Here is a 25,755-nt window from a genome sequence, read left to right on the forward strand (position 1 = left end):
ATCGGCGAGTTTTTGAATGTGAGATTCCGGGAGAGGGTCGAAAATTTTGCCCGGAATGAAATCTCATACTGTATAACCACAACCTTCATTGTCCACAAAAAATTCATAGACTCTAGGAATTATGAAAATGGCTCGGTCGATTAAGCTGTATGCTTCTTGTTGGTTCTCTGCTTCGTGGTGGGAGACATACTGGCCAAATTTGACTACCAAGTTGTAGGCTGGTAGCTTGATGACCTGGTTGCCGAATATCGAGCCTCCGATAAGTTGACACTCAGAACTGAGCCGGCTGTATTTAATAATCGAGTGACGATCGTCTAGATTGATAGACATCGTGTGGTAGGCATCAAGTCAAGGGACAGACGGGGGAGAGTAAGAAAGGGTCGGAGAACGCACGTCACCATCTTCATGCACATGATCCGATGTCCTTATATCGGCATGGCTTTGGGTTCTTAGCGACTTTGGGATATTGATGTTGCCATTGTCCTGCCATTTCTGTCCTCTGCCTCGAAATTAGCCCCATTATTCAGCAGTACCTTCACAATATGCCCATGCCCAGCTCCCTAGGTAGGTATGGGGCTCTCTATGACACTCGGCTCGCGTGTCTTTCGAGTTGTTCTGATTTTGACGGTCGTTCTATATATCAAAAGCACGAGCGCTATTGATAATTAGACTACATTATGTGTCAGATATAGATTTTCTAGAGCTGTGTTCTCATCTTTCTTGGTGTGTTGTAATACTACTAGAAATTTGTGGCTGAGCGTTGAAGCCTTATAACTGAGGCCTCTGCTGGGACCCACGACTCCACGAGGGTCCACTACTTTCAGTACAACACGAAGGCTCATTTCATGTATTGTACTGACAGCCGCTCCCTGTTGCTAGCTTCAACTCTCCAGGTGAGGGCCATCAGGTGGGATGGGATCGGGGCCAAAACAGCAATGTGGCGCTAAGCTTGCCTCTTGTGCATAAATAAGACGATCCTCTCACACGCGATTCTATTTCATCGAACTTGACCTGAACGCATTATCTTCGTTAATTTTTTTTCCGCACCCGCCTCTGTCGGCTCGAGTGCGGCCTTTCGACCAGATGGCCCCGACAACCTTTCTCTCCTGCCCAGAAGAAATTCTGCTCATGATCGCCAAGAAGCTGGACTTTGCAGATCTTCGGAAAGTCTGCTTTGTCAATAAGAGGCTACAGGCCGAAGCTCAGTCATTGCTTTACTCCCACATACAATGGGCATACAACAAATCGCAAAGCCCTTCGATCGCTCAGTTTTTGCGAACCTTGATACGCCGGCCCGATTTAGCTGAGTGCATCGAAACAATCCCTTTAGAGGGTGACGATGGCTTTGGACAGCGCAGAGGGGTTTATCGCGCGGAGAACAACAAGAAGCCACATTCTACAATCGATAACAATGTTGTCTTGGAAGGGATGGTTGAGTAGACTGAGCAATTCGGCGGTCCATACTCAAAGCAGTGGATCCATGAGCTTCGCACCGGAACTATGGACGCATTTGTCGCTTTCCTGCTATGCCTAGCTCCAAGCTTAAGAACTCTTTACTTCGATAGTAACTACACTCAAAACTCCAGCTTAATCGGTACGGCTTTCCGTTTAGCATTGCTGGATACCTCGTAAGCGAGCAACTTGCATTCCTTTGAGCGTCTAGAGGAGGTCACTATACTATATCATATGACAGAGATCAACACACGCCACCACACCGATACGAGGAATACCTGCGACGCTCTCTATCTTTTCTATCTACAATCAATAAGAAAGCTTAGGGTCTCTTTGGACAACCCACAGAGTTTTAAATAGCCTAGTGAGAGCCCTCCCAGCCCAACTAGCCTTACATCTCTCAAGTTACATAAGCTAAGGGAAGAACCTCTTGCTCAAATTTTGTCAGTGACAAAGAACCTGAAAAAGCTTGAATAGAACTAGTTCTACCGCAAAGACCTCGAGGACAAATATATCACAGGCACACTTAACTTTGGGAAGATATCTAAAGCTTTGTCGCATTTTGAGAGACATTGATCGATCTCAAAATATTCACAGATATAGCTAATAGAGCAAACCCTGAGCTCCCAGAGCTCGGCCTTACCAAACCATTCGAAGCTTTGCAGTATCTCCACAAGCTAGAAAATATACAAGTTCCCCTGCCATTCCTGGGAGGATATTCTCCCTTCGATCTGGGCAAAGGACGTCTCGAAGACGCACTTCCAAGAAATATTCAATGGCTTACTATCACAGATAACTTGCGCTTCCAAGATGAATAGGAGTGGGAGGATACCGATATATTGGAGTATTTAGAGAGATAGTTTCACGAGCGTACAGAGACGACACCTTTTTTACGGGGATTTCATTTTATAATAAAAGAGGACGACTTCGGTTACTGGGAATCCGAAATGAGACAGGCACTCATAAATTTGAGCCTGCGGGAAAATCTTGATATCAAGTTCACAAATAAGGCGGAAAAGCCGTAGTAATATGCTAGTCTACTAATACGCCTAGTAGTACAAAGAATTCTGTCAGGAGAGACTCCCCTTGTCACTATTAGCACTAGTAGCTGTTCATCTCCGAGCCTTGTCACTAGATCTAGATACTCGAAATCCCTCGATGCCTAGCCCATTCCTCGTGTTATTTACCACCTTTGCCCTTCTTTTTCTCTTTGAATTTTCGAATACTGCCACAGAGCTCTATCTGGTTCTTTTCTTTCAAGCCTCCAGCGAGAGTGCTCAAGTCGTAGTCCTGTAGATCCAAATCGGTAGATATTGGGATCTGTCCTTGCCTTTGAACGAACAAGTTGCAACCCCAAAGATTAAGATCTTACACCATTGTTCGATGACACTTACAAGGTATGTGACCGGACAGAAGCCGAAGCTCGGCAACAGGCAGAACAAAAATTTCCTGGCAAGAAATTGTGCTTAGGCGTGACGAAGATGTTCTAGATGCCTGGTTCAGCTCTGGAATTTGACTATTTAGCGCCCTCGGGTGGCCAGAAAAAACGGTAGACTTTGAAAAATACTTTCCTACCACTACTTTGGAGACAGGCTGGGATATTATACCTTTCTGGGTTAGCCGTATGATCATGTTTTCTCTCAAATTGACTGGAAAAGTACCCTTTACTGAGGTCTTCTGCCACGGCTTGATCCGCGACAGCGAGGCTCGAAAAATGTCCAAGTCCATGGGCAATGTTGTTGACCCGCTCGATATTGTGGACGGTATGGGCTTTGAAACTCTGCACGCAAAGCTGCTGCAAGGGAATCTAACTGAAAGTGAGGTGAAAAATGCCGGGAAATACCAGAAAAGGGCTTTCCCCCAGTGCATTCCTGAGAATATACGCTAGATCCTTTTAGAGATTAAATGTGCAAGGCAGAAAAATAGGTTTATGAATTTAATCGCTCTTTGAAACATCCGAGATCCCGAAACAGCATTAAGTTATGTCTTTCCGCTTCCATTGGCATAATCCAATTGAAGGGAGTCAGACGTGGGGCGTAAACTTCAAATAGCTACAATATTTGGGGGCCAAATGACCCACTTCAAGGCTTTCTGCCCCATGCTCAACGAGGACAACAATACGATTGAGAAGCGTTATTAATGACTTCATTGTCGTCAGCCTACTGTATGTTCATCAATTTTCGGTGGATTAAAGCAATATCTAGTATTTTCGCCCAAGAGTTACTCAGTTAATCAAATATTCAAATTCTCCTCGACTTTTGGAGCGCAGCAAAAGACCCATAAGGATCCCACACCGACAGGACAAATTGGCCCCCAAACCGGCATCCGAGGGAATATGAGGGGCACCACGCGATTAACACTTGGTAAAATGACAATAGAACACGCTCCAAGGGATTTGTGCAGGTAGTGATTTTCCTAGGTATTCCTAAGCAAGAAGGGAATCGGATAGAATGAAATACGGATCACCGGGGTGGAGAGATATGGAATGTGGCGCGTTAATCGGACCCGACTATTTTCACTATTTTAAGCCTCGTGTTTCCCCTCATTTTCCTTTGCGTTTATTCAACCTAATTTCATTTCCAACATGGTATCTCAACAGCTTCCTTCCACAGCAGACTACATCATCGTCGGCGGAGGAACAGCTGGTCTGGTAGTTGCAGCTCGACTGTCTGAGAATCCAGATGTTCATGTTGTGGTTTTGGAAAGTGGTCCTGATGCCACGGAAGACCCACGTGTACAAAATCCAGCCTTGTGGCATGGTTTGAGCGGCTCGGAGCTGGACTGGAAAGTTCAAGTAACCCCACAGGTACGTTGATAAACATGATTTCATGGCCGCAAATTGCTAAGAATCGAGGGTTATAGCCTGGCTGGGATAACAGAGACATCACGCATGTCTCCGGGAAAGCCATAGGCGGATCTTCCTCTGTCAACGGTTTGCTGTATATTCCTCCATCCCCTAATGGAATTGATGCATGGGCAAAACTTGGAAATTCTGAGTGGACTTGGGAGTCATTACAACCATATTGGGAGAAGACAATTGCCGTAACTCCGCCAGAGCACGCGACACATATTACAACCACGCCGGAGACCACATCTGGCACTATCAAGGTGACATACCCAGCTCTTGAAAACAAATCAGGGCTTCCTTTGATTCAAGCATGGCACGACACATTCAAGTCCAAGGGGTACGATTATCAGACTGAAATGAGTTTCGGGCGTAAAGTCATCGGCACTCGCGACTATGCAGGCACCGTCGATCCAGTTTCTGGCCTCCGAAGTGGTGCAGCTAGTGAATACGGAACAGTAGCCGCCGCCCGCCCAAATGTCACCATTGTCACGGAAGCCACGGTCCAGCGCATCCTTTTTGAATCATACGCCCAAGGTCAGGTTGCTACAGGTGCTGAAATAGTTCATAATAATGAGCTTCATGTGGTACATGCGACAAAAGAAATCATTATGGCAGCAGGTGGATACCATACACCTAAGATTCTGGAGCTCTCAGGAATTGGCAGCCAAGATAAGTTGGATGAATTTAACATCCCGGTGATAATTGATTTACCGGGCGTTGGCGAGAATTATCAATCGCATCCAATGGTCACCTTCCCTTTCTCTCTCAAGCGCGACTCTCAAGCAATGAGGCCTGCAATGATGGCGGTTGCCTTTCCACGGCTTAATTCAGAGGAGCGAGCCGAACTCCTTTCAATCTATGACGGCGACAAAGACAAACACGCTTCAGGGAAAGTTCTTAAATCACTTTTCGAAAGTCCCGACGATTCATCAGCCTTCTATATTCTAGGAGTTTTGCCCGGCAATATGGCCGTTATCGCAGTACTAGGAAGCTTCCCGTTCTCTCGGGGTAGCGTCCATATTTCCTCCGACGATCCGTCTCAGCTCCCTGCCGTTGATGCTGGCATTGGGCACGATGCATTCGATATTGAAATTTTAGCTCGACACTCTCGCAATCTCTTTAAGATGACAACCTCGGAGCCGTTGAACTCATTTTTGCAGAATAATGGGGAGCATCATGATCTTGAGACGATTAAGGACCAAATAAGGGCTACTGGATCCGCGGCTCATCATGTATGCGGTACGACTGCTATGCTTCCACAAGAAGACGGTGGTGTAGTGGACCAAAATCTCACAGTCTACGGGACGCAAAACCTTCGAGTGGTGGATGCGAGTATCTTTCCCATCATTCCTCACGCAAACCCGATTTCCACTGTATACGCGGTTGCAGAGAGAGCGGCAGACTTAATTCGAGGAAATTGATGGGGCTATGAGGTTTCTTGATGTGGTTTTACTGAGTTCGAGATTGTCAAATTCCCCGTTTTTCTTTGTGCATTTCATGTTAGCTGAAGGCACATACCTTAGGTTTAGAATAGCATAAGAATTTGGTTTATTCAACAGTATCTCAGCAGCCTAGTCGCGTTCGAAGTAGTGAATATGAAAATGGTCTCGGGTGGCCTATCGGCTTAAAAGTATCAATAAGTGTAACCAGGGCGGGATCCGCACCAATAAAGCACGCACTGGAGTCCATACTAAATATGTAACATTCCGACAATTCCTAATTTTTGTGGGGATAAATACTTCAACATGGAGATTACTAAGAACTCGCGGTACCTTGTACCTTCCCGGGAACCAACATAGACTAACCCCGGTGTCGCTGCTTTAAGGCATAACGCTAACCGGGTCTACCGCACTCCACTCTGGGGAAAGAGGGACCCACCATACCTTCCCTCCCCAGGTTACCGAGATGCAAGATGACGGAGAAACTGATGTAGTTTCGACCACAAATAACACTAACAACACAGCAAGTCTTGTAGATCGTCCAAACTAAATTAATAACAACAAAGCGAGACGCAGAACCCCGCAAACTTTCCAAAGGACGAAGGTCAAACTAGGATGGTGCCATGGCTCGGTAACCCGGAATCAGCCAATCGTGTCATGCGATCATCCCCTTTTACGATGGAATGGTGCATTGCATCGACGAGTCATCACACGACCAGCTGAGGCAGTTCCCCCGCATTCTGACATTCTATATAAACCCACCATTTACTCCCAGCCCATGCACTCTTTTTTCCTTCTTCTATACAATTTCAATCCCAACTTTTTTATCTACACTCCGCAACTTTTTCACATCCATCGTTCCAACTGTTCTCAATTGTTACCACCATGGACAAGTACAACTCCAATTGGGTCTCCTTCCACATCCGAGACCATCTCAAGGACGGCGAGGTGCTTATCCAGCACACCGTCATCGAGGGGTATCTATAGAATGCCATCCCAGTATTCATAGTATCTACTAATGCGCCAGTAGCGGCGAATTCTTCAACCCTGAAGATCGACGCAAGTCACTCACCGAAGATGAGATCGACGAAATCAAGATTCCAACCAATGGTATCGGCGAGGTCACTGCCGCAAGCCGCCGAGGCAGCGAAGGCCGTCTGGATCTATTCCACGGTAAATCTAAGATCTGTGAACTCCACTGGGAGAATCGTGGAGGAGAATACGTCAACTTAGTCGAGATGTTGGACAGTAGTAGCAAATATAGAGTCGAGTGTGGGGGATGGAGTCCCAGGGAGGGCCCCCTGGGACATGTCTTTGTGGATATCACTGAGGCAAGAAAATAGTTGGCCTTGTATCCACTGCGCAGGGGGTATTCGAATAGCCCTGCTCCTGATCGTGATTTCCGTCGGAGCTGCCCCTTTGTATCGGTTATTCTGGAGTTTAGTTGTTTTTAATATGGGAAATTTAGTAATTATTCTTTCTTCTTCTTCTGCTTCACTTTTCTTCTCTACGTAATTTCTCGTAGATTATTTCTTCGTAGAAAACATACAATGTTTCATCTTGAGGCCTATACGGGGCCACTTGGGTAACAGCCCATGTCTTAGTCCATAACCCCGCTTTTGTTGTCTCTACATCCCGGGCCAGGTCAGACTGTAGCCACCACGTCATGCATTTAGTAAATATACCCAGATTGGCCCAGGTACTTTATTTCATGTCTGCCCCTCTTCCGTTTCCCGGCTTGAACTTGAACCAAGATTGCATCCATTGCCATAAAGCACTCTCATACTTCGTTCTTTGTTGGAGTTCTAATCAACCCAGTCAAAGGTGGCTTGAAAAGCTTGTTCCTGATATAACTTTGTGATACTTGCTAATCTGAAAAGTGCCTGTAGAATAGACTCAAGAATACAACAGTATATGTATTCAAGAACAGCCTTCCAAGGCTTCTAAACCTGCTTGTCTAAGTTCAACTTTATGCAGCTATGGGAAGGAGTTGATCGACCCATTATTGAGTTATAGTTGCTCCACTCTCAGAAATGTTATAATTGGCACCCGTATGCGTCGTTATGACTTGGCAAAACTATTACTCCGCTCAAAATGAGAATAACATTGGATAGATCTCTAACATGCATAAGCGTATATACGGCACACGCAATCTCGGCCAACTTAGACCGCATTCTACATCCATGGATATCTGGACTTGGACTGGAACATGCACCAACCCAAACGTTACACCATCATTCAGTTTGGAGTAAAAGGCCACATGTAGACCCCGAAGTCCACAGAGGTCCTAATTTAATTTTCTCGGCCTTTAAGCTAGTCTACATCCTACTTCAATGTCACAAAATTAGTACTGGGAGGATAGAAATCAGTTTCACCACCTGCACACACAGGCTTTCTTCCCTAGCTTCCGACTCAGATCGCGCTAGACTGGATTCAGCGCGTTAAGGCCTTCACTATCATTGCTTGGTAAACTTCTTCTACTATATCACTATAATTACAGTAAATGTATGTTCTGGCTTATGGCATGTCCTTAGGACTATCCCCTCCGAGTCCTTCAACTCTCATTGCTAGGAAAAAGAATCCAAAAGAAGTGCCTAATCTATACAATGGCTACCAGGAATTTGAAGTTATACTTAATTCGCTCCCCAGTCCCAATCAATAATGGAGAATCGGGAAGCAGCACATATCCCCCCAAAGAATGTTGGCGTAGTATCTATTATAGTTGCTCAATCTCGAGGCTTCTCAATCCTTTATTCTTGTCGTCGATCAACTCCACAATCGTAGTCAAGTCATTCGGTTGGATGATTTGATATAGAGAGCCTTCAATACGGTTGAAAAGGTAGAAGGTTGAGTCCGCTTCAAACATCACCAAAGCTTCACCAGTGTGAAACTCCATTGCGTAGAGGGGCGTTACTTCGGTGGCATCGAGGCCGAAGTTTTGAAGCAAATCCTGGATTTCGCCACCACTTCCCCACACCAGCTCACCACCCAGTGTTTCAAAATCGTTGGTCCAATCCATCGGTGGCTCAATCTGTATCATTCAGTACTTCTTGTCAGTCAACTGAGAATTGTGGTCAGAACGGTAGTGAACAAACATCTTTGGCTATAGCAACAAGCTTGCCATCCACTTCCTTCAAGCCTGCCACGTTGCTCATTGTCGATAGGGATGAGGTGACTAAGGAGTCGTTTATCTTAGAATGGGATTGGTTTCAATGGGGGAAGTGAGAAGAAATATATAGGGGAAGACGCGCACTCGAGGGGTCAGAGGAAAATACCCCTCCATTCAAGACCCCACCTAGATCGGTACTATGTGGGTCACAACAAATTTGTTCACGACACAGTTTTGGTGAATACAGATCTAAGCCTAATAATGCATAAGCATAAGCAGTATGGTTCAGGGAAACAGAGGTATAGCATCGATACAAGAGCTTCAACACGGTTTTGTAAGAATAAAGTTTGATTATACCATATAGCAAATTTAAGTATTAGGCAAAAAGTATTTTTTTTCCCACATATATCTACCCTTCCCTTTCCTAGCAACTTGAATGAGAGAAGAAGGCGATTATCTTTAGCGTATACCGGGTCGTCGGCGATATAGTATGTTAGCGGCCATGATCGTTCTATAGGGTGTTAGAGAATCTGTGAGGATGAGGCTTAATAGAGGCTAACATGATGGGATTGAACGTGTTCTATGACAATCGGAAGTATTAACATGTCTAGATTGGTTATTACATACTGCTGTACAGGCTTCATAACTCTTTACAACTGGCTTTTCCGACTCCCACATATCCCACGTCTCGAAGAAAAAAGGATCAACTTGAACTTTCTTGATCTTGATCTGTCACCTTCACCCCCTCTTCATCTTTCGACAAAATCCCAAAGCGAATCTGACGAAGAGAATGACCGTAGAACATCAAGACGACTACCAAAGAAAACGCAAAAAGAGAGAAAAATGCCATCATCCCAAATACCCACCCAACCCCTACGCTATCGATCCACTGATCTTTAAAGAATGGCACGATAAGTCCAAGGGTGAGTCGATATGTACCCATAATACATGCAACCTCTGTTGAATGATCGATGTAGCACTCGATCAAATAGTTGATTCCGACCGGGATACTGCAGAATGCGGCAAAGGTGATGAGAAAGCTGCCCAAGGCGAGGACCATATAATGCAGATGGTATTCGAGGGCAGCGCCGAAGATGCCTAGACCGATAGGCATGAAGAATATTGAAGGAATCCATAAGGAGTGGAGACGGTACTCGGGCTTCCATAGTCCACCAGCCTTTTTGGCAAGCTTCAAGGGAATGCGATCGTTGAATATGGATCCCCAGATCTGAGCACAGATCACACCAATCCAAAGGGCGAAGGAGACTGTTGATAGTAATATGATGAGCTTGGTTCTTTTGGCGCGTTTAAGGGGAATATTTCTTACATGCAGCATTTTGCTGTGGTTCAAATCCATACCCGCCAGCTATCTCTGGCTCTTGAAGGAAGACGGTAAGCAACGTGTTGACGCTGACGAACCAACCGAAGAATCCAAAGGCGTAGATCCCCACTAGAAGACCAACGGGAGAAAAGCCAATAAGAAATTGTGCGACTGCCGATCGAGGCTAGGGAGGAGTTAGATAGGGGAATAATGGATTTCATGATAACTTTATCTATACTCACGGCTTCTCGAAGGCCATCACGATGAGCGACCTTGGTACCGGGAAGAAACGTAGCAACTCGATTTGCAAGAAATTCCTCCGGCTGTTTTGGATAAACCTTGCCTCCATCTCGATTGTAGCCAGTTTCAGGCAGGAAGAATAGCACTAAAAAGTTTCATCAGCCGAGGACAACTTGAAATCGCACATTGTCTGTGACATGATAAATACCCATGAGAGCAACAGCACCCTGTAAAGCAACTGTCCACCAGAATTCAAATTGCCACGCGACATGCTGAACGACAAAGCCACCAAAAGTTGGACCAGCAACAGTACCCATGAGGAAACACATGTGGAATGTCGTGAAAGCTCTACCTCGTTCATGCAGGAAAAAAAGGTCCATGAGCATTTGTGCACCCAGGATGGAAGGCACAGATCCAAAAATCCCACCGAAAAGACGCGACAGCACAAATCCAATATATTGATCTGGGCCTGTCATTTCGGCAGACCAGATCCCGCAGGCGATGCATCCTAGCAAAGTCCAAAAGATGACAGAGGCACGGCCGAATACATGCGCTAAAGGAACAATAAAGAGAGGCCCGGCAGCGATGCCTGCGACAGCCGCAGATACCTATGCAGAGAGTGTCAGTTATATCACCGATTTGAGGGTAGCATTTACCATCATTGGAATGAGCAAGCTACAACTTGAATCACTGGGACAAGCAAGGGGGAGAGACCGACCGTATAAGAGAGTTCAGTGAGTGATTTCCCATAAAGCTCCGCTTGAGCTTCAAGACCCAATTGATTTGCCAACGAAGAAGCAAGTCCTGAGAATGCCGTCACAGATAAAATCGCGAGAATAGTATATTTTTTATGTTGTGGCCAGTTCTTGTATATATGTCAGTGGGGGGGAAAGGCGGAGTTTGTGGAATGCTAAACACGTGGATATGCAGGGACTCACCAACGGATCATTGGGATCATCTGAAGGTTGAGGAACAAGAACAATACTGTTTCTATGTTTTAAATCATACTCAAAGCTCCCAGGTAATTTCCCATCCAAAACGTCTGACTCTAACTGTTCCTTGGACATGGCGGTGGTGAATCGCAATCAACGGACAAACAAAATGCAGAAGGAAAAAGCAAAATCCCCGCAAACTTGCCGAAGGAATGGGCCGGGGATTTTTCTCAATGGAATACTAATGGAATGATTTCAGCTGCAGGGGTGAAATGAACAGGATTTATATGCAGATGATGATCGGATCCTTCTCAACGAAACGTAGCAGCACTAGCTCCTGTGGTCGGACTGGTCCGATTAAACTGGCCAAGTAAATCCACTGGAATCTTTTCAAAGTTACAACCTAGAAATGAACATTACGGTAGGGAAGGTTTGATAATACAACAGGGTTCAACTAATGTAAAACTAATGCATGATGCCGGGGCAGTGGTGGTCGAACTTGATTGTTGGGTCCAAAGGTACGTTGATCGGCCGGCCCCATGTGGTCCCAAGTTGCATTGTGCCAGCCACTTACTGAAATGACTCGATTTGTATTTATTTGTATTTATTTTAGCGTCTTCATCCTTCAGCTGCCCCATCAAACTGCATCAGATGAAGAGGGCTTTACATATTCTATAAATCTCCCTGGATGTCATTTTCTTGCCTTCTGGCAGTCACCGTGCCGGCTCACGACTATCATGGCATACTATTACATCGGGGGCACGCCGTATAATTCACGGCAGTGGTCCATTGTTATTGTGACGAGTGTCCTGATTGCACTTTCGACTCTCGCTGTGGGGCTCAGGCTGTACGCCAGGTATACCACTGGAGGGCGTATACATTTGGATGATATCTGTATCGTGGTGTCGTTGGTGAGTCTGGTCCTTTTCAAATATTATGCAAAGCCTCGCATAACCAAGACTTTCTGCGGATTAGATATTGTCATACGGAAACTGTGTTTGTGAATATGTCGGGGTCTACTTCGGACTGGGAAGACATGCAGAAGAAGTAGGAGAGAAGAAGGCACTGAGATATATGCTGGTAAGTCCCCATGATCCCTGTCACCTTACTATTCACTTGTTGATGATATTGAAGGTTCTTTATGTGCTCCAAATGTTTTGGAATACCACATTGCCCATGATCAAGGTGAGAGAAAGCTGGCAAAGCCCCCACCCCCCTCTATCATCTATCCCTTGCTGATGGATTTGTTGCCCGGTCCAGGTCTCAATCCTACTTTTTTACAAACGAATTTTCCCGACCGCTCGAATGAAGCAAACATGCAATGCTTTATTTGTATTGCTTGGCGCTTGGTACCTAGCCTTCCAAATAACCGCTATTTTCCAATGTACGCCCGTGAAGTTCTTCTGGGAACGGAGCCTTCCAGGCGGGCATTGTGTAGATAGTGTCAATTTCTACATCGCCCTTGCAACAACAAACACATTTACGGATCTCGTCATTCTCTTCCTGCCAATGCCACTCGTATGGCGACTACAAATCTCTCGAAGCAAAAAGGTTTCCATCTCGGCGGTATTCCTCCTTGGCGGATTCGTCTGTGCGATCGCGCTCTATCGCATTACCACCCTACCACTCATTGATAATAACGACATAACTTATTCCAACACATATGCTGGAATATGGACGTCGATCGAAGGAAGTGTGGGCGTGATTGTTGCATGTCTACCAAGTCTGATGCCCATTTGGCATCGATTGAGAGGAAGATCTGTTGGCTACGCACAGTATTCGAGACAGTCGAATCCATACGCGACTAGCAGTAAAGGGTTACGTTCTACGCGGTCCACGGGTGGAGGCAGATTCACAGATGATGAGGCGGATCGGTTCGATGTGTTCGCTAGCGGGAAATGGCCAGTAGGGAGTCAGTCGCAGGAGAGAATAGTTCAAACGGCTGTCGCGTATGGCGAAGAAACGTATCTCCCCACCGACGAGCGAAACGATACATCTCACAATGCGATCGGCGTTGTCACCGAAGTCCACCAACAGATCGAACTCAGAGATCTTGGTAATGTGGAGCAGTTGAAATAAACCGGTGGATACTGTATAGTTTTTTTTATTAGATATAATAGGCGCGAGGGATTTACATTTCACTATTCTAAAATAATGTTTACGATATGCCTTGACTCCTGATTCCTTATTCCTTATTGAAGTACCAGTACTTCGTGGGAAGTAGTACATACATGTACATCTATATTGCGCCTTGGAACAATACACCATCGGCAAAGCCCGGCTAAAATTAACTTTCGAAGGATGAAGATCTTCCAACTTGCTCTATCCCTTTACTCTTTTGGCCCCATGCGAAGAGATGCAGTCCCAGCTCGCCACTACGCGGTGCGATACGATTGACTCGGATGGGTTCGTCAACACTAGTAATGTAGATCCCTGCAAGCCACGCGTACCCATCAGAACGCCCTTCTCTCGCAACAGAGAGGCCATTTACAATGTTTTGTTCCAGTTCCACTCAGTATGAATTACAACTCTCCTCAGGGTGTTGAGATTGTTCTCCGTATTCCCCTCCCCCATATGGCATATGTGCCTTCTCCACCTCCTCCTTCCCTTCGCCAACCATAACTTAGCTGCACCCACAATACAATTTCTCCAAGTCGCATTGACCCCGTTCACCAACTCCACTTCAGTCCCTTGGAATCCTGCAAGGCTTGAACGGAACAAGCGGACCTTGGCACAATGTATCTAAGCTTTGCCAAGTTGTAGTTGGCGCCTCTCCCGACTTGAGCGATTTTGTTAATAACCCAGGTAATTTGGTCAATTTTCCAAAGCCGAGATTATTTTTTAAGGAAATCATTTTTATTACTATCGATCCAACCAAAAGGAAATTCAGAAAGAGAAAAGAAAAGCTCAAAATGGGCTCGCTCGATGGCCAATCCGGTCGCTTAAATACCGTCGATGATTTGATCAGAAAGCTTGCTGATGAGGAAAGCCAAGATGCACCCCCCATTCTCGCGTTCCCCACCCCCGGTCATATCAGATCGAATGAGAAATACGAATTCTTTAGAGCGAAAGACCTTGACAGACTGGCAGAGGGAGTGGCCGCTGTTTATGTGCAGTCCCAGCTGCAGCCAGTGGTTAGTTGCACCTGTGCTTGTTTCCCCATCTTGGTGTCCTTGTGTAGCTGAGAATCGATATAGTGGCGCGATCGGAAGGAAGTTGGCGTAATTGCTATCCTCGGGAAATCAACACTTGAATACTTTGCTTCTTTACTGGGATTGTGTAGATTAGGCTATGCTGTTCTTTTATTGTCCCCACGTCTCGCGACCGAGGCAGCTGTCTCCCTGCTAGACTGCACCAAGTGCAGTACTCTGGTGTACATGCGAGAATATGAAGCAGTTGCAGAGCGCATCCAAAAGCACCGTACCCTGAAGGTCATTCAGACTCCAGAAAGAGATGTTTTCGACACTGGCTTGACCACTGGAATCGATTGGCGGAGCGGGCAAGATACTGGTGCTGCCGACCGTACAGCCTTCATCATGCATAGCTCTGGTTCAACGGGCATGCCCAAACCAATATTCCAAACGCATCGATCCTGTCTAGAAAACTTTGAAAACGGCAACAATTTACGCTCTTTTCTAACTGCACCATTCTATCATACCTTTGGTTTCGCTACGGTCTTTCGCACAATCTCAAAAGGTGGCATTCTTTACATGTACGACCATAATCTGCCTTTAGCGTCAAATCACCTTCTGGAAGCATTAGACAATGTTCGTCCGGAGAGTTTCTTTGGCGTGCCCTACGCATTGAAGCTCCTGGCAGAGACGCAAGATGGTATTGATGCGTTAGCGCGATGTGGCAGTGTGAATGTAGCCGGAAGCTCATGCCCTGATGAACTGGGAGATAGATTGGTCTCGAACGGCGTTCATCTGATTGTCGCATTTGGAGCGACCGAGTGTGGCCAAGTGGCGACGTCGAGGCGTTCTAAGGATGACACTAGTTGGAATTACCTACGGTTCTATCCCAACGTAAAGCCCTACGTTTACATGAAGCCCACGGCTGATCAACTCAGCGAGCTAGTAATCCTTGATGGCCTCAGGTCGAAAGTCGTATCCAACTCACACGATCCACCGAATTCTTTCCATTCACGCGATTTGTTCACTCCGCATCCTGAGATTCCCGATGCTTGGAAATATGTCGGTCGCATGGATGATCGAATCACGCTCGTAAACGGAGAAAAGGTCCTTCCTCTTCCTATTGAGGGTCGAATCAGAGACGATCCGCTGGTCACCGAAGCTGTTGTTTTTGGAATCCAGCGGGATTTTCCTGGTCTGTTAGTTTTCAAGAATCCCCAAGCCAAAAATATGACAGATGGCGACTTTCTCGACCACATCTGGCCCGCCGTGGAAGATGCAAATTCACGAGCCGAGGGATTTTCCCAAATTAGCAAGCAATCGATTATTGTTATCGGAAGTGGAATTCCTTACCCGCAGACCGATAAAGGGACAATCATTCGCGCCAAAATATACATGGCTTTTGAGAAGGGTATTAACGACATGTATGAGAGGGTCCAGCAGGCCACATGTGGAGTTGAAACGCCGGATCTACCAAACTTGCAGAACGAGCTTCTCGTCATCTGCAGTGAAGATTTGAGTCTAGACATTGAGAAAGTTGATGATGATTTGTTCAATGCGGGCATGGACAGCTTGAAAGCTGCTCGTCTGTCAAACACGATTCGAAAGCGATTCTACATAGAATCAGAGGAGAAGCGCAAGGGGCTTGGTGCTGACACAATATACCGCAATGCTACCATATCAAGGCTTGCCAGATATATCAAAAATTGCGAGGATGTGGACGATCCTACCGACCTTGAATTGATGAGAGAACTGATCCAGAAGTATTCCACCTTCAGCTCAGCGCCTTTAGCCTCGTTACCGCGAAGCCCTTCTCGGCCGGAGAGCAGTATAGTTCTTCTGACTGGTGTCACAGGTTCACTAGGCTGTCATGTTTTGAAGACTCTCCTTGATTCTGTATCAACCAAGAAGGTTATTTGCATAGTTCGCGTTGGAAATACTGGTAATAATGTTGATTCGAAGGTTGCAAGAGATCGCATTTTGGAATCACTTCGCCAGAGAGAGATTGATATTGGACCAGACGAACTTTCAAAGATAACCGCTATTCCGGGTGATCTGGGCCATGCAAACTTTGGTGAAACACTGCATAAACATAAAGAGGTGTTGCAATCAGTTACAACAATCATTCACGCGGCATGGCCTGTGGATTTCAACTGGACGCTGGAGAGCTTCATCCCTCAGCTATCATCGCTCCAAGAACTTGTCAATCTCTCCTTGGAAGTCTGTCAAGCCCCAGCAAGAATGCTCTTCTGCTCATCCATATCAACCGCTCTTTCCACTCCAGCACCGGCAACTATCCCAGAGTCTCTGATAGGTCAGATGCAATATGCGCAATCAACTGGGTATGCACAATCAAAGCTCTGTGCCGAATATATTCTCAACAATGCAGCCATGGAAGCCGGAGCTGACACAATAGTTGCACGAATTGGTCAAATTGTTGCAGACACAAAGGCCCACATTTGGAATTCTAACGAGGCGATTCCACTCATGGTGCGATCCGTAAATGCAATTCAAATCCTCCCGGATCAGAAAGAAGAACAATGCCGATGGCTTCCAGTCGATGAGTGCGCACAAACTATTTGTGAATTTCTTCAAACTTCTTCCGTCACAGAGAGTGACACTACACGAGGAGCTCAGTTCTTCAACGTGCTTAGTCCACGAACCTTCTCTTGGACAGATGACTTCCTGCCCGCTCTTCGCCAGGCAGGATTCACATTCGATATATCACCCGTGAGTGAATGGCTTGCCCAGCTCGAAAAGAGTGACCCAGATCCGCAAATAAATCCTAGTATGAAGCTTCTAGGCTTTTGGAAGCGTCGTTGGGCCTCCGGAACCAACAGAGTGGAACAGAATATTCATTTCGACACCTTGGAGGCTCAGCTTCATAGTGACACGCTAGCCCACTGCTCAAGTCCACTTTCAAGCGGGCACCTTCTTAGAGTCGCGGAACGATGGCACCGAGAGTGGAATGCTGCTTCAAGTTAGAGCAGAACATATTATTCATTAGGAATTATGTATTCGGGAATTCTCATTCAAGCTTAGACTGTGGGTCTCTCCTGCTAGGTCAACTTTGAAGACTCGGTGAAAGAATTGAATGGTTGCAATTTACATGAAGCTTACAATTTTAATAATGTCATCTCTTATCAGAAACTTGAATTCGTCTCAGCACGGGCGCTGATGGATATGCCGATTCCATTAGCCAACGCGCTCTCAGGGGTTAAACGAACCCCCACATTTGTGGAGACCCCGCATTTCCGATTCGTACTGCTTAGCTCGACTTATCCGCTTCACATTCGGATTTCCCAGATCACCCGTGTCTTCCCCACCTTTTTTGCTTCAAATACCAAACAATACCCCAGGGAAAGCCTCGGTTGATCCACTTTTTCCCTCTATTATCCAATCTCATGCCACTTCTCGGAATTTCCAAGTCCCTACCAGCCTGCGGGACAACTTCGGCCCTTTGCTGATACCATTCTCCGTTTATGACCGGTAAATTCTTGGCATTTACTTGCCGATGACGAAGATCCCATCTACCGATCGATGAGGTCAATATGGCTGACTGCAAGCTATATAGCTCAGCCACATCCGTGGTTGATGAAGAAGCAGATTGCTTATTTCAACTGATATCAGCCGGAGTCCAAGCAATTCTGCACTATGATTCGGTCCTCTGTGCTTTCCGTACTGGCATTGAGCTCTGTGGCCCTTGCCAGTCAAGACGATTTTCAAACAAAATGCTCTCAATTTCAAGATAAGATTAATCTACCTCATGTGAAGGTGAACTTCGCCGAATATATTCCAGGGGGAACCAATTTGTCCCTTCCGGACAATGCTCCTAGCTGTGACGCGTCGAGCCAAGAAGTCTCTGTGGATCTTTGTCGCGTCGCAATGGCTGTCGATACATCCAATAGCAGTCAAATTACCCTGGAGGCTTGGTTCCCGCGCGAGTACAAGGGTCGTTTCTTGAGTACCGGAAACGGAGGTCTATCTGGCTGTATGTATTGTTCTGAATATTTTATCCTTGCTCCATCCTAACATTTTCCTAGGCATCCAATACTATGATCTTGCCTACGCTGCACAATTCGGTTTTGCCACGGTCGGAGCCAACAATGGGCACAATGGAACATCAGGAAAACCTTTCTACCACCATCCAGAAGTGATCAAGGACTTCGCCTACAGATCTATTCACACGGGTGTTGTGATCGGCAAAGAGCTTACCAAAATGTTCTACGACGAAGGTTTCAACAAAAGCTACTACTTAGGATGCTCCACTGGCGGAAGGCAAGGATGGAAGTCGGTCCAGAAATACCCCAATGACTTTGATGGTGTCGTTGCTGGATCTCCAGCTATCAACTTTGTTAACCTGCTTTCCTGGAGTGCTCACTTTTATCCCATCACTGGATCTCCGTCCTCCGAAACATTCCTTACCACTGCAGACTGGCAGATCGTTCATGACGAGATCCTGCGACAGTGCGATACAATCGATGGAGCCAAGGACAACATCATCGAGGATCCAGATCTCTGCAATCCTATCCTTGACACCTTGATTTGCCCTCGCAACGCAACAAAGTCCAGCAAGTGCCTTAGCGGTGCCCAGGTCCGCGCAGCCGACCAGGTTCTATCCCCGCTATACGGCGTGAACGGCGAATTGCTTTACCGAAGAATGCAGCCTGGATCCGAGGTTTTAGCTGCCCCTATCATGTACACCGGTCAGCCCTTCGAGTACAGTCTGGATTGGTTCCGCTACGTTGTCTATAATGACCCATCTTGGAGCGGCAATTTCACTGTTAAAGACGCCGCAGCTGCCTTAGCTCAGAACCCATACAACATCCAGACATGGGATGGCGATCTCACCCCTTTCCAGCAAACTGGTGGCAAGGTGCTTCATTACCACGGCATGATGGATCAACTTATTAGTTCCGAAGACTCCAAAGAGTACTACTCCCATGTTGCCGAGACAATGAATCTCCCGCCCCAGGACCTGGACGAGTTCTATCGTTTTTTCACCATCAGTGGTATGGCGCATTGTGGTGATGGAAACGGAGCCTACGGTATTGGCCAAGGTGTTGATACATATGCCAGCAGTGAGCCTGATAGCAACGTTCTCATGGCTATGGTCAAGTGGGTCGAGGAAGGAGTCGCCCCTGAACATGTTCGTGGTGCGAAGTTCGAGGATGGGTCAGGTACTCCTGTGGAATATTGGCGTAAACATTGTAAATGGCCCAAGCATAATGTTTTCAAGGGCCCTGGAAACTATACAGACGAGAACTCATGGGAGTGTGTTTGATCGCGTTATTTGATATGTTATTTTCGAAGTCACGGTGTTTGTACATATCATCGTGTTGAGACATATAGTATGAGTAACCTTTCCAATTATTGAATCCCCAAATTCACAGCATTGGCATGATTTTGACTCTTTGGTGCGAGTTTCTCCTTTTTTACAACTATATCTTTCTAGATAAATCAGCCGACAAAGATCGTCCCTCATTCTCTAAAAAAAAAACTGGCATGGTTATTATCTTGATATAAATTAACATCAAGCTATCGGCATGCCATTATTTAGCGCCCAATGTGGGGGCCGAAAAGACACTAGCGCCGACCCCTCTCAGCCTCGAGACTGCCTTGAATGCACTTACCTTGCCGTCAGCTTCTCTCTCGAAGCCTTTTGTTTTGCTCATTTTGTCAAAATCAAGCTCAGTTGCTGCGACGCTATTTAACCCACCTCTCTCACTACTTCACTTGATCCCTACCGCGGTCACACTTCATCTTGAATTTACCGAACTTCCATATTGACACATCCGCATAAAGGTTCGATTCAGTCATCAATTAGCAACGAGATGGAGATTTCTGATTCGGAACCATCACATAAACGAAGAAAAACCTACCACGACGATGACTCCGCACGACAGGCGTACACGATCGCTTGGATATGTGCGCTTCCCATCGAGATGGCTGCGGCCCGGGCCGTGCTAGATGATACCCACGATCCCCTACCAACACTGCCGGACGACGACAATACGTATGTTCTGGGAAATATCAACGAGCATAACATAGTTATCGCATGTCTGCCAACAAATCAGTACGGAATAGTCAATGCGGCAAATGTTGTGACGAACCTGAAAAGAACGTTTACCTCGATCCGAGTGGGATTGATGGTCGGCATTGGCGGTGGCGTGCCCAGCAAAGTTGATATCCGACTGGGAGATGTCGTTGTCGGAACCAGAGTCATGCAAATTGATCTTGGAAAGATCGTAGGAGAGGGGCAACTAGAGCGAACTGCGATCGCTAGAGTACCTCATCAATCACTTGGGACAGCCGTATCTTCCCTCCGCGCGAAGCACGAAATAGGGCTCTGTCGCATTCCATCTATTCTCCAGCATCATCTTGAAAAGTATGGATATGGCCACCCAAATATGCCAGACCATCTATTTCAGGCACCATATCACCATCCACCAGAAAATGCCAGTTGCGACGATTGTGATAAATCAAAGTTGGCTTTGCGAAGTGAACGGTTGTCGAAAGAGCCCATGGTTCATTATGGCGCAGTTGCTTCAGGGAGTCAAGTGATTAAAAACAGCGTCTTTCGGGACGAGGTAGCCCGTCAGCTGAATGTCATTTGCTTTGAAATGGAGGCCGCGGGTCTCATGGACATTCTCCCCTGTCTCCCAGTTCGAGGTATCTGCGACTATTCTGACTCGCACAAGAGCAAAGAATGGCAGAGGTATGCCGCGGGCGCTGCGGCCGCATACGCAAGAGAGCTGCTCGAAGAGATACCCATACCTGCATCACAAATACAAGAGTCTCAGCATAAATCACCCCCGGGCCCCTCTGGTAAACATTTAATCCAGACTTGATGAGGATGAGAGTTATCTTTGCTAACTTTGGCATTTTCAATATAGAAATTGTTCTTTTGCAGGACCGCCGAAAGCAGCTACTTGACTCTCTTCGATTTACACAAATTGATAGTCGTAGATTGACCGTCAAAAAAGAACATGCTAAAACATGCCAATGGTTTCTCACCCACCCTGACTATAAGGCATGGTTAGATCCAAAGAAACTAGTACAGCATTATGGTTTGTTCTGGGTGAGCGGCAAACCCGGCTCTGGAAAATCGACGATTATGAAATTCATCTACTCAAACATGAAGCAACGCCGCCAAGTTGCTTTGAAAGCTTCGTTCTTTTTCAATGCTCGTGGAACTTATTTGGAAAAATCAGTATTGGGAATGTATCGTTCTCTGTTGCTTCAACTACTTGAAGGATTTCCCGACCTGCAGACAGTTTTAGATGATCCTGATCTTATCATCGCCAATTTTCAAAAGGCTGTTTCGTCCTTGGATATTCTGAAGAAGATTATTTTCAAGGCGGTTTCTCGACTAGGCCATCGCACATTCACATGCTTCATTGACGCCCTTGATGAATGCGACGAACAACAAGTGCTTGACATGGTCCAGTATTTTGAAGACCTAGCTTGCTACTCTTTAGCAAATCAGCTGCTTTTCCGAGTTTGCTTTTCAAGTCGACATTATCCTTTTATCATCATTCGGTATGGTACCCGCCTGGTTTTGGAGCATCAGCCAGGTCATACTGAAGACTTAGAGGTGTTTGTAAAGAGCCAGCTCAGAGCCCAGGATGCAGTTGTAATTCAAAAGCTACTTGAAAAAGCTGCTGGCGTTTTCATGTGGGTGGTTTTGGTTGTTGAGATACTGAATAAAGAGTATGCTCGGGGTGCTATGTCTGTTCACCGAAGGCTTGAAGAAACACCAAGTGATTTGAGTGACCTTTTCAAAGATATTTTGAAACGTGATAATGAAGACATGGAGCAGCTTCTGCTTTGCTTTCTTTGGATCCTTTGTGCAAATCGTCCTTTGCAACCCGAGGAGTTCTATCATGCTACTTGGTCCGGATTGTCACTAAAGGGTTTAGTGGACGACACAATCCCAGATGCATCAATCACGGATACAAATCAGGGTCTACCTAGATCCTATAGATATGTGATAAGCTGCTCTAAGGGACTCGCTGAAGTTACAAAATCCGACAAGCCAGTTGTTCAATTCATCCACGAGTCTGTTAGTGACTTTCTCATCAAGGATAGGGGTCTTTATGAGATGTGGCCTGAATTTGGTCTCGATTGGGAGAGCCTAGGCCACGAGAAACTCAAAATTTGTTGCAATTTTTATATCACCCACAAGGTTGTGGGTGGATTTACCGACAATTTGACTCTGTGCACAAAGGATGAGAACCAGGAAGTAGCCTCCTGCAAGTACCCATTCTTAGAGTACGCATGTCAAAGCATTCTTCACCATTCCAATGCCGCAGCCAAAGTTGTACCGCAGGATGATTTTATTTCTTCATTCTCATCTAAGTGGATTATCATTCATAACTTATTTGAGAAGAGCTTGAAATCAAAGATGCGCGAGTATAGCCCCAAGGCAAGTCTTCTTTACATTTTTGCGGACCGAGGGCATCCGGAGCTTATCCGTGCGAAACTGAAAGACAACTCTGATATCAATATCCATGGTGAGAGATATAAATATCCGATATTTGCTGCTCTGTCGCACGGTGATAAAGCCAGTGTTGCTGCTCTTTTAGATATTCCTTCGACCATTTGGGAAGGGGTTGATATCACCGAGGGTCTAAACAACAGGAATGATCTCGGATCGATCAAAGACCAAACACCTCTGTGCTGGGCTATATTACATAGGAGACTTGGGATTTTCAAACTTCTTCTGTTGAGAGCCCACCCCGTCAATGGCATTCAGCACTCTCGATGTGATACGCCACTTTCGCTCGCTTTAAACATGGGCGATGAAGTTATGGCTCAACTCCTCATAAAAAAAGGGGCAGATGTGAATGCAGCTACTGAATATGGACTGACACCAATATGCCACGCTTTGGATAGCAAGAATAACGTGAAATCTCTTGTTATTATGCTTGTCGAAGGAGGAGCAGACGTAAACCAAGTATGCAGCACAAAAACCTCATACACACCGCTTCTTTACGCTTTATATCAAAGGCAGGAGGACGCTGCTAGGTTCCTTATCGAAAAAGGGGCATTCATAGACAAATGCAGCAGAGATGGAGATTCGCCCCTTCTGGTTGCCTCCCGTTATGGAACCAAGGAATTTGTGAAGTTTCTCATCGAACACGGGGCAGACATTCATAAAAGCAACGGTTCCGGACATACGCCTCTCGCACTAGCTTCGGCAATTGGGAATGAAGCTATTGCTAGATTGCTGATTGAACACGGGGCAGACATTCATAAGAGCAACGATTCCGGAGATACGCCTCTCGCACTAGCTTCGGAATTTGGGAAAGATGCTATTGCCAGATTGCTGATTGAACACGGGGCAGACATTCATAAAAGCAACGATTCCGGAGATACGCCTCTCGCACTAGCTTCGCGATTTGGAAATGGAGCTATTGCCAGATTGCTAATTGAACACGGGGCAGACATTCATAAAAGCAACGGTTCCGGACATACGCCTCTCGCACTAGCTTCGGCAATTGGGAATGAAGCTATTGCTAGATTGCTGATTGAACACGGGGCAGACATTCATAAAAGCAATGATTTCGGATATACGCCTCTCGCACTAGCTTCGCGATTTGGAAATGAAGCTATTGGCAGATTGCTGATTGAACACGGGGCAGACATTCATAAAAGCAACGATTCCGGAGATACGCCTCTTGCACTAGCTTCGGAATTTGGGAATGAAGCTATTGCTAGATTGCTGATTGAACACGGGGCAGACATTCATAAAAGCAATGATTTCGGATATACGCCTCTCGCACTAGCTTCGCGATTTGGAAATGAAGCTATTGGCAGATTGCTGATTGAACACGGGGCAGACATTCATAAAAGCAACGATTCCGGAGATACGCCTCTTGCACTAGCTTCGGAATTTGGGAATGAAGCTATTGCTAGATTGCTGATTGAACACGGGGCAGACATTCATAAAAGCAATGATTTCGGATATACGCCTCTCGCACTAGCTTCGCGATTTGGAAATGAAGCTATTGGCAGATTGCTGATTGAACACGGGGCAGACATTCATAAAAGCAATGATTTCGGATATACGCCTCTCGCACTAGCTTCGGAATTTGGGAATGAAGCTATTGCTAGATTGCTGATTGAACACGGGGCAGACATTCATAAAAGAAATGATTTCGGATATACGCCTCTTGCACTAGCTTCGGAAATTGGGAATGAAGCTATTGTCAGATTACTTATTGAGCACGAGGCAGACATTTGTACACGTGGTTGATAATTATGGAAATATACCTCTCCGATCGGAATACTTTCATAATCCAGGGAGGAACTCGAATTTCAAGTTATTCTTGGATGTCTTATCCAAAAGACTGCATATCATAGACACATAAGCAACACCAAAGAAATAATACGGCCCTCTATAGATTTGGCCAGGCGGAACGGGGCTTTCTTTGCCACGTGTGCATGTCGAAGGCAAACTCCTTTATGGAAAAATATCCAAGGCCAGATAGGTACGCAGCTATACCGGAACAACCAGTTTCGGCATCCTAATACGGCACTTTTCCAGCTAGTAACTGTTTACTGACCAAGGAACAGAGATAAATACAAGCGACGTCAAATAGAGAAACGCCGCACTTGATAGCTTTACGACATCCAGATCCATCTCTCGTTCGCCTTCTCGTAAATTGAGGGGTGGGTACCATGGATATAGTCAGAAATTATGGTGGGTCGATGTCTTCTTAGATTATTTTAGCCTTCAAGTTGGCGTATGAAGCCCGGTGTGGAGCTTGCCTTTTCCTGGATCGAGAGGGCTCAGCGTTAATGTTCAGTGTGGAATGGGTCATTTCAGATATACTACATATTGGGGCATTGACATGGGTACAAATAACCTGGGCGGAATAGATATTAGTGCCATCTCACCAGATGTGATTCATGACTTAAATCCATTTAAGGTGGTTCTGTGCTGCACCCTTGCATCAACAATCACATTATCCGGACCCACAAATCCGATCATCCGCCAATAAGCGAGCCGGGAAACATTATCCACTCGAGCTCGCTTGCAAGACTGCCAGCCTGCCAAAGAGGATCGGCGATTTGACCACACGAACTACCCCACCAAGCCCGGTGGGGAAATCACTATGCTCCAAGGTCAAAGCGAGGCGAGAATAATTGTGAAGAACCGGAGCCCTGGAACGGAACACAGACCTCGATTAATGAATAAATATCCCGCACAGTTCGCTCTGAAGCGGCATGTCTCCCACTTCCTGTCACACCTGTCTTTAATCCTTTAGTAAAATC

The 25,755-nt window shown here is 46.1% G+C and overlaps 11 protein-coding genes across 11 annotated transcripts; 8 read left to right on the forward strand and 3 right to left on the reverse strand.

Annotated features, from left to right (window-relative positions):
• Positions 1–63: 63 nt before the first annotated feature.
• Positions 64–330, reverse strand: N7478_000150 (uncharacterized protein; the record flags this gene model as incomplete). The annotated part of the gene is made up of 1 exon (XM_056916366.1): positions 64–330. One exon carries the CDS (start codon positions 328–330, stop codon positions 64–66), a length of 267 nt encoding a protein of 88 aa, XP_056784246.1.
• Positions 331–1,083: 753 nt separating this feature from the next.
• Positions 1,084–1,440, forward strand: N7478_000151 (uncharacterized protein; the record flags this gene model as incomplete). Its single annotated transcript, XM_056916367.1, has 1 exon — positions 1,084–1,440. One exon carries the CDS (start codon positions 1,084–1,086, stop codon positions 1,438–1,440), a length of 357 nt encoding a protein of 118 aa, XP_056784247.1.
• Positions 1,441–3,082: 1,642 nt separating this feature from the next.
• Positions 3,083–3,340, forward strand: N7478_000152 (uncharacterized protein; the record flags this gene model as incomplete). Its single annotated transcript, XM_056916368.1, has 1 exon — positions 3,083–3,340. The coding sequence occupies one exon, from the start codon at positions 3,083–3,085 to the stop codon at positions 3,338–3,340; it is 258 nt and encodes an 85-aa protein (XP_056784248.1).
• A 696-nt stretch (positions 3,341–4,036) lies between these two features.
• Positions 4,037–5,721, forward strand: N7478_000153 (GMC family oxidoreductase; the record flags this gene model as incomplete). Its single annotated transcript, XM_056916369.1, has 2 exons — positions 4,037–4,258; positions 4,315–5,721. 2 exons carry the CDS (start codon positions 4,037–4,039, stop codon positions 5,719–5,721), a joined length of 1,629 nt encoding a protein of 542 aa, XP_056784249.1.
• A 903-nt stretch (positions 5,722–6,624) lies between these two features.
• Positions 6,625–7,082, forward strand: N7478_000154 (aegerolysin family protein; the record flags this gene model as incomplete). The annotated part of the gene is made up of 2 exons (XM_056916370.1): positions 6,625–6,716; positions 6,770–7,082. 2 exons carry the CDS (start codon positions 6,625–6,627, stop codon positions 7,080–7,082), a joined length of 405 nt encoding a protein of 134 aa, XP_056784250.1.
• A 1,373-nt stretch (positions 7,083–8,455) lies between these two features.
• On the reverse strand, positions 8,456–8,758 carry N7478_000155 (uncharacterized protein; the record flags this gene model as incomplete). The annotated part of the gene is made up of 1 exon (XM_056916371.1): positions 8,456–8,758. The coding sequence occupies one exon, from the start codon at positions 8,756–8,758 to the stop codon at positions 8,456–8,458; it is 303 nt and encodes a 100-aa protein (XP_056784251.1).
• A 793-nt stretch (positions 8,759–9,551) lies between these two features.
• N7478_000156 (major facilitator superfamily domain-containing protein) lies at positions 9,552–11,476 on the reverse strand (the record flags this gene model as incomplete). The annotated part of the gene is made up of 6 exons (XM_056916372.1): positions 9,552–10,114; positions 10,176–10,353; positions 10,412–10,554; positions 10,618–11,017; positions 11,089–11,274; positions 11,348–11,476. 6 exons carry the CDS (start codon positions 11,474–11,476, stop codon positions 9,552–9,554), a joined length of 1,599 nt encoding a protein of 532 aa, XP_056784252.1.
• Positions 11,477–12,646: 1,170 nt separating this feature from the next.
• On the forward strand, positions 12,647–13,420 carry N7478_000157 (uncharacterized protein; the record flags this gene model as incomplete). The annotated part of the gene is made up of 1 exon (XM_056916373.1): positions 12,647–13,420. One exon carries the CDS (start codon positions 12,647–12,649, stop codon positions 13,418–13,420), a length of 774 nt encoding a protein of 257 aa, XP_056784253.1.
• An 833-nt stretch (positions 13,421–14,253) lies between these two features.
• N7478_000158 (uncharacterized protein) lies at positions 14,254–17,457 on the forward strand (the record flags this gene model as incomplete). Its single annotated transcript, XM_056916374.1, has 2 exons — positions 14,254–14,475; positions 14,539–17,457. 2 exons carry the CDS (start codon positions 14,254–14,256, stop codon positions 17,455–17,457), a joined length of 3,141 nt encoding a protein of 1,046 aa, XP_056784254.1.
• Positions 17,458–18,126: 669 nt separating this feature from the next.
• On the forward strand, positions 18,127–19,756 carry faeB-2 (putative feruloyl esterase; the record flags this gene model as incomplete). The annotated part of the gene is made up of 2 exons (XM_056916375.1): positions 18,127–18,463; positions 18,516–19,756. 2 exons carry the CDS (start codon positions 18,127–18,129, stop codon positions 19,754–19,756), a joined length of 1,578 nt encoding a protein of 525 aa, XP_056784255.1.
• A 550-nt stretch (positions 19,757–20,306) lies between these two features.
• N7478_000160 (uncharacterized protein) lies at positions 20,307–24,733 on the forward strand (the record flags this gene model as incomplete). Its single annotated transcript, XM_056916376.1, has 2 exons — positions 20,307–21,300; positions 21,369–24,733. 2 exons carry the CDS (start codon positions 20,307–20,309, stop codon positions 24,731–24,733), a joined length of 4,359 nt encoding a protein of 1,452 aa, XP_056784256.1.
• Between the last annotated feature and the right edge of the window lie 1,022 nt (positions 24,734–25,755).

This window comes from Penicillium angulare, assembly GCF_028827245.1.
Source record: "Penicillium angulare strain IBT 27051 chromosome Unknown utg000001l_segment0_segment0, whole genome shotgun sequence".
In the NCBI taxonomy this organism is placed as follows: Eukaryota; Fungi; Ascomycota; class Eurotiomycetes; order Eurotiales; family Aspergillaceae; genus Penicillium; species Penicillium angulare.